General features: G+C 61.6%; 1 protein-coding gene across 1 annotated transcript in view; it reads right to left on the minus strand.

Annotated features, from left to right (window-relative positions):
• The window catches only part of ASS1 (argininosuccinate synthase 1), a 51,868-nt gene that overhangs the window by 26,279 nt on the left and 18,077 nt on the right, over nucleotides 1-7,512 (minus strand). The window contains exons 5-7 of the mRNA XM_006166068.3: nucleotides 5,979-6,053; nucleotides 2,549-2,619; nucleotides 2,023-2,053 (exon numbers count right to left, since the gene is read on the minus strand). Coding sequence (XP_006166130.1) covers nucleotides 2,023-2,053; nucleotides 2,549-2,619; nucleotides 5,979-6,053 — 177 coding nt within the window. The remainder of the gene's footprint in view (nucleotides 1-2,022; nucleotides 2,054-2,548; nucleotides 2,620-5,978; nucleotides 6,054-7,512) is intronic.

The following is a 7,512-nucleotide window of genomic DNA, read 5'->3' on the forward strand; positions in this document are numbered from 1 at the left end:
GGGGGAAAGTCCCCGAGGCCACGCAGCAGAGGCTGGTGTAGACCCAGACCAGAGTGGCTGGCCCATGGGTCCTGGGCCCGGTCCCGCACCTCTCCAAGGAATGGTGCTTCCTCCTGGCCTCGCACCCATCCAGCCATTCCCGCTTGACTAGAGAGGTGCCCGAGAGCCCTGGGCTCTCCTAGGCTCTTAGCCAGCCTGAGGAGGGAGGGCGGGGCCCCAGCTCCGTGCCAGGCACAGAGGTTTAGATGCACACTGGGGGCCGGGCTCTGGCTCCCCGCCTGGCGTCGGAGAAACCAGGGGTTCAGAGAGGTCGGTGACTCGCCCATGGCCGTGCAGCACTAAGAAGCAGGGCTGGGACTTGGTCCTGGTTTCGGGGGCCTGGGACCCGAGCACTGAGCAGGCAGCAGGGTCTTTAATGAAGGAAGCCTCTTCAGCACTCACTTAGCAGCCAGTGGCCTCATCAGGCAGGAGGCCCGCGAGGCGACCAGGGGACTGGAACTCCCTCTGCAGCACAGGTACCAGCAAGTTCCCAGCACCCTCGGCATCACCTGAGGGTCGCCCCTGGAGCCTCAGACTGCTCCCCCGATTCTGAGGTGGTCTACTCTCGGGTGCCTCTTCTCTGTGCACTGGGGCCTGCAGGCCTGGAGGACACCCTGCTGGAAGCTGCCGCTGTCTCTGCCTTGCCCCGCCTCTCTGTGCTGGTGCTGAGTGACTGGCTAATTAGGGGTGGCTGGCCTGAGTGTCATGGGGTCAGCAGAGCATGAACTGGAAAACCCTGTGGCCAGCAGGCGGCAGCCCTGTGGGGCCATCAGTCCCCAGGGGGCAAGGGTGCCACTCTCCTGAGTGACAGGTTGGGCTGAAGCTGAGCAGGGTGAGCGGGCAGGGAGGGGAGCGGAGGGAGTGGGGGGACAGAGGCCTAGGGTGCAGCCCTGGCCCCTCTCTGAGCAGCTAGCACCCTGCAGGGAGACATGGCTCTGGGCCTGCTTCCTCGCCCATGAAATGAGGACACTCACAGCCAGTGTCCACGGAACCGAGGCCAGGACACCACGCCCAGGCCCGCTCTGGAAGTGCCAGCCGGGATAGGTTACGGCACAGCCAACACCCACTGAGTGGGCATGGGTGGCCCTGCCGGGGGGCACGCAGACGTCAGAGACGCCTGGGGGAGCCTCCCAGTCCTGGGCGGGCTGCAGCTCTCCCCACACTCAGCAAAACCACCTGGGCATCCACCCCTCCAGCTGGTCTGCTTGGATCCCCCAAGCCCAGCTGCCTGGGCCCACCTCCCCCGCAACAAACACACTTTCCCCTAAAATCAGCCAACAGCTCTCCCCACCCCCAAACCAGCCGCCAGAGTGTGGGGCTGGGCCAGGGAAGAAAGACCAGTCCCTCGGGACAAAGATTTTTCTCTTCCCAGGAGAGACTTCGCCCTGCCTCCCCTACCTCCCATGTTGGGCAGGGGGAGACACAAAGAAACCCCCAGGGAGAAAAACCCTCCTTCAACTTCAAACAGGGCTGAGAGCTGAGCCTGGCCTGCCTGGGACTGTGGACCAGGGTGGCCTGCTGGCCAGCGGGCGGGTGTGGACGCAGAGCCAGACAAACGGGTCCTGAGGCCCGCCTGACGCTGCGTCTCTCTCTGCAGCCAGGCGGCAGCAGCCTGGCTCTCGGCCGGCCGGTGGGCGCAGGCTGGGCCCCCCACAAGTGTCTCATCTGCCTAATTACTTCTTTATTGTCTCTCAATCACACTCTCTCTCTCTCTATTGCCCTGAAATATTTCCTTCTCCCATTCATTCCAGCGGCAATTAGCAAAAGAGCACAGAGAAGGGGGATCTTAAAACGCAGCGGAGAGGGCAGCCGGGGGGCGGAGGGAAGGGGTGGGCCTGTAATACAGGCAGGGCTCGCCCCGGCCCCACGGCCAGCCCCCCGTGAAATTTCAAATTAGGTACAAATACATCAGACGGCATCAGCGCGGAGCAGCCGCCAACAGAACGGGCTGGCTCGAGGAGGCCAGGGAGGGTGGGGGATTACCTTGGGGTTCTCCAGGATTCCAGCCTCGTAGCTGTGGGGAGGAGATAAGAAGGGGGGGTCAGTCGGGGTGGGACAAAGCAATGCCATGCGCCCCCAACCCCTCTCCCCGAGTCTGCCTTTTCTCTCTGCCAAAGCACCTGCTGCCCACCCTGCTGGCACACTGCCGGCCCACCACAGGTGGCTGCAGGGCTGCGGGAAGCTGGGACGTCGCCTGTCTTCAGGGTGCAGCCTCTGCTCTCCGGTGCCCTCACACATGCTGCTCCCTCGGCCTGACACGCTTTGCCCTGGGCCCCACCCGGGTTCTCTCCATCCTGTGCCTCGACTTCCTCAGGAAGCTCTACCTGGTGCCCCAGGCCATCTCCCCCACAACACTGAGCAGATGTACCAGGCGTGACAACATCTTTCTCCCAAGGCCCCCGAGGGCGGGACCAGGGTCACGCACACATGGTGGCCCAGCACCATGCAGACATGGGTGGGCACTCACCACTCTGGTCCCACCGCAGGGAGGACGGGGCGTGGGGCTCACCTAATGTGCATGAGATTCTCATCCATGCTCCACGGGCTCTTCGGGGTGACCGGGATGGGAATTCCATGTTGCTGCAGGTCGGAGACAGTGCGGACAGGTGTTAGGCAGCTGAAGCTGACGGGGGTGTGTGTGGGGGGGTCAGTCCCAGCTGCCTGGCTTTTTTCGAAGTGGTAGATAGTCCCAAATTCTGGCCCCCATCAGCAAGACCCCGGACCACCTCCTGGCTCTTTTCCCTCCCTGGGGCTGCCTGGGGAGGAGGGGGGCCACTTTGGATGTGCCCCTGTAGAAACTGCAAGACCGAGCATCCACAACGTGAGGTGGATGTTGATCTTGGAGGTTCCTTCCAGAAGATTCTGTGTCTAAATTCCAAAGGCCCCTGAAGCACCTCAGAGGGTCTCCTAGCACCAGCCCACTGGCCCCCACCATGACCCCCTGGGCTGGGCGCTAGGATGGATTGAACTCCCACCAGGAACCTGGGTGTGAACCAAGGCATCTGTCCCTGAGCCCCCATGTCACAGAGCCAGTGACAGGCGAGTCAGCCAAGTGAGCACAGAGTTACCAGATATGGTGGCACCCCAGGACCGCCCCAGCCTAGTGTGACAGACACACCACTCAGCACACCCCTAAGAGAGGACACCCCAGGCAGAGCCCCCACTCCATCCGAGCCCACCTGATCCTGCCTGCTTACCCAGTGTCAGACCCACTGTCCCCCCTCTGCTACAAAGGCTGTTACCCCGAAGGCCACTTCCTCGGAGAATCCTGCCATACTCAGCCTTTCAGAGATGGGGAGGTGGGGGTCCATGGGACCGGTACTCCCCTGTCCTTGCTGACATCTGACAAGGACTCGGCCTCGTCACTGTGCCCCAGCACTCAGTACCTCGAGTACCGTGTCCCCTTTGGGTGTCTACCCGCAGGCAGAGTGCAGCTCAGGGCCCCGCCGGGCCCCGGGAAGCCAGGGCCACCTACGTGCTGCCCTCCTCCTGCTCAACTCCTTGGCCCAGCGGTGCCCGCAGGAGCCCCAGCAGCCTTCACGGGCATCATCGCCTGCTGCGGCTCTCGCCGGTGGCTGGCCTGGCTCCGCCCTTGTTCCCAGGACTGTGAGAGTTCAGGGGCCTCCAGGGAGGGTCTTCCTCGCCCTGACATTATATTTTAAGCCTTTAAATATGCATTCGTTTATTTTAAGACAAGGTCTTGCCGTGTCACCATCTTCTGCCTCGCCCTCCCTGAAACTCTGGGATTACAGACACATGTCACCACACCTGGTCTTCAGGTTGGACTAGGGACCGAACTCGGGCCTCCCTGTGGTCCCAGCCTGCAGAGCACAGCATCTTAGTGGCACATACCCCTGTGGCTGGGCCACCACATGAACTATGAGTCGAAAACCCTCTGGGTTTGTTTTTTCAGCTTTACTAGGAAACTTGCTTTTAAAAACCAGCCCACAATCTACAGAGTAGGTTTAAACGACATAGGCGGGGTTGGGGTTGCTCAAGGTTGGGGGTGGCATTTTCCCAGAGGTTGCCCAAGTCATGCGCTCACACCTGGTGCTCTCCACAGGCATCTGCAGGGGGGACAGGGAGCTCCCCCAGACACCCTCGAGGCCTTGGCATTGTCTTCCCTCCTCTGCTCAGGGCCAGGGGGCCGGGAAGACAGCTGCGGCTTCCCCAGAGCCTGCATGGGGGGGAAGGACCCCCCTGGCCTTCTCTCTCTGCCAGTGGGTCCCCATCAAGAAGCAGGGAGAAGCGAGAGAGGGAAAGAAGGAAGACTAAGCCAGGCAGCCCAGCTGGGTGAGCTCGCGCGCACACACACACGCCAACAGTGACAATCCCAAGACCAAAGAGATTTTTGTTTCCAACTCCTCTTAGCCCTGGGTCCCATCTCCCCACAAACACTCGCAATTAAGAACAGAAAACAAAAGCATCTTCGGCGTGTAGCCGGGTGGCTGCTCAGATGGTTAGTTCCCAACTCCCACTTGGCTTCTTTAGACAACAGCGCATTATGGTGAGAATGATAGGGATGGGGTCGTTCTGAGGGTGCTCCCCTTGAACGAAGGATGGGGGGGCAGACAGGAAGGGAAGCCAATGCCTGAACTGACATGAGTCTCACCGAGCAACTTTGGCCCCTGGCAGTATACTTAGGGGTCTCGAGAGTGGAGATTTTCAAGGCCTCATTGATTTTCGTCTCGTCTCTCTCAGATCCTGCCTGGCTCTGAGTTTTGAACAAAGCCACATTGCTGCTCAGTTGTTCTGGTGACTCCCTCCTCAAACATGCTCTGCTCCCCAGAGCTGGATTCTGACACCTGTCTCTGAGAAAGAGCACGGGAAGCCGAGGGCGTCTCACCATCGTACTTGCCCTGCCCTGGCAAACTTCTCCTGCTCCGAAGGTTATCAGGGGTAGCACTGGGATGGGGTAGGCACTGAGCAAAGTGGCTTCTCCCCGAAATCTGCGAAGGAGGGCCCCTGACACTCCTGAAACTGATCTTCGCTGGAGAAATCAGGAGCCACTTTGTGGCGGCTTAAAGGCAACGCGGGGCAACGTGCAGGTCGGCGCCTCCCCTCCCTTCAGCCACACTCAGGCGTGTGAGTTACTCCCAACCACGAAACACACTTTGAATTTGCATCGAGGAGACTGGGGGGCAGCTTGCTCCCTTAATAGCTCTGCTATTTGACAATTTGTTTGGCAACATATGGGCTTGCTCTTGTAAACTCCCCTCTTAATAATAAAACAACAGATGGTGGAGAAGGTCTTTCCTCCCAGCGCTCCAGGTCTTAATGGGCTGCTGGCGCAGGGGCAGGGCTGCGTCCCCGCCGTGTCCCCTGCCATGCGGCACCTTGGCTGCCCGGGCGACCGCTATTTAAAACCCGAGCAATTTTCTGGTGTGTGCGCCGAGTGGCTTTCCCGTCGGATTGATTGAAGCTGTTTGTCAAGGGCTGCCACCAAGTTGCTAAAAAGAAAGGTGCCCCGCGGAGCGCCAAGGATCTCGATGCAAAACTTCTAACGTGCTTCCTCGCAACTTGTACTTCAGAAAGGGCTGGCGCCGTGGAGGGCTTTGTCTGCCCTGCCCCTCAGAGCCTACCTGTTCCAGGGAGAGCGCCAGGCGCGGTCCGCCCCAAGTAACTGAGGGGCAGAGCACGGCCTCTAGCCCACACTGCCCGCCTCCTGCGGTCCCCTGAGGTACACACAACGAGGGGGCAAGGAAGGCTCTGGGCTCCATCACCCCAGAACAGGAAGGAGAGGGGCCCAGTGCCCTTCAGCCTAGGGCACTAGGGACACCCTCAGAGATGCCCAGCCCGTGCTGGGCTGGCCCAGGGGACAGCAGCCACCAGAGGAAGGCACAGTGGGGACACAGGTCCAATCTCCACCACGTGGGTCTGCTGGCAGAGCCACCCCAGGGGAAGGGGTGCCGGCTGTGGAGAGGCTGGACCCGGCGTACCTTGGCATACTCCATCAGATCATTGCGGCCCTTGAACCGGTTGTAGAACTCGGGCATCCTCCAGGGAGCGATGACCTGGACACAGGGCAAGAGGTCAGAGTTGGGGGGCCAGGGTGCAGCCAGGGGTGGCAGGAAGCCCTGCTCATGGAGATGGACCACCTGCTCGTGGTGTTGGCTGTGGATAGGCCCAAGCTCCAAGGCAGGGTGGCTGTGTCCTCAGGGTGTCTCTGACCCCTGGGCCTCAGTATCCCCAGCTGAGGTTTGAGGGCTTGAACTAGACGGGCCTTCAGGTCCTCACTGGCACCTTCAGCCAAGGACCACATCCAGGGACCGAGGGAGAGTCCATGGGGCTGAAGCCAAAAGCCCAGCCCTGCCCAGTGGGCCCGGCCAGTGTGTCAGGAGCCTGGAGGCGACAGAATCTGCCCACCCCCCAGTCCCCATGAGCTGCTCTGGGTGGGGAAGGGAGGGGAGCAGGGGAGGAGACCAAGCCCAATGGGACCAGGCTTGTTTCACTGGATCACCAGCCTGAGGGGGCAGAGATGGGTTCCAAGAAAAGAGACTCCACTTGCCCCCAAGCTCCCCAGGTCCCTGCCTCGACTGCACCAATGTGGCCGGTGTGTGTGCGGGTGCGTCACTAGATGGAGAAGCTGGTTTGGGGTCTGGGCTGTGGAGCTGATGGTGGTGGGTGGACTGGGCCAGGCCTGGGGCCTGCTCTCCTCCCCAGTCCCCAGCCTTGGAATGAGCAGCCCCTGGGCGGGGACTCAGCACTTGAACACCCCTGCCTTCGGCCAGGCTCCTGGGGATCAGCCTGGGCCCCTGCCACAGCCCCATCCCAGCCCCTGGGCTTGGCTTCTGCAGACAAAGACCCGACAGCGGATACCCCGGCCCCCCAGGCTGCGTGGGAAAGCAGCGAAGGGGGCTGAGGGAGGCCGATGCCTTCCTGTCCTGCAGAGTCAACAAGCAGCCACTGTCCCGGCTGCTCAGCAGCTTGGGGTCACATGCATCGTTAGCGGCCATGACAGCTAACTCCAGGCCACCCTCGGGTCCCCGCGCTTTGGGCTTGTTAAAGGGACAGAGAAAAAAGGAAAAAAAGACGGCACCACTTAAAAGGAAAAATGACAGGATCCCCCTTCTGGGCCCTGGTGGGGACAAAGCTTCTGAACGTTAGCCAGAAGGGGCATCAGAGCAAGTCGGCTCTAAGCTATGCTGTCCAACAGGCAGACGCTCAGTGGCCACCGACCATGTGGGCTGCCTGAGAGGCTGCACTGTGGCTGTCCGACCTGGCAGACGCTGACCACAGGGCCGCAGACCACGCGAGCTGCCCGGGAGCCCGCACTGTGGCTGTCCGACAGGCGCGTGGTGGCGGACAGCAGCAGTGGGCCTGGGAGACTCGGGGCAAGCCCTGGGGGAACCGTCTCCTTGGCGGCAGGCACAGTGAGACGCTAAGGCCACGAGGAGCCCAGGCCGGCTGTGGGGGGGCCCGCTAACCCTAACGGGGGGTGGGGCAGGGGGTTGGGGGGGGGGGCCGGGCCGC

The sequence above is a fragment of the Tupaia chinensis genome, unplaced genomic scaffold (genome assembly GCF_000334495.1).
Source record: "Tupaia chinensis unplaced genomic scaffold, TupChi_1.0 Scaffold144168_1, whole genome shotgun sequence".
In the NCBI taxonomy this organism is placed as follows: domain Eukaryota; kingdom Metazoa; phylum Chordata; class Mammalia; order Scandentia; family Tupaiidae; genus Tupaia; species Tupaia belangeri.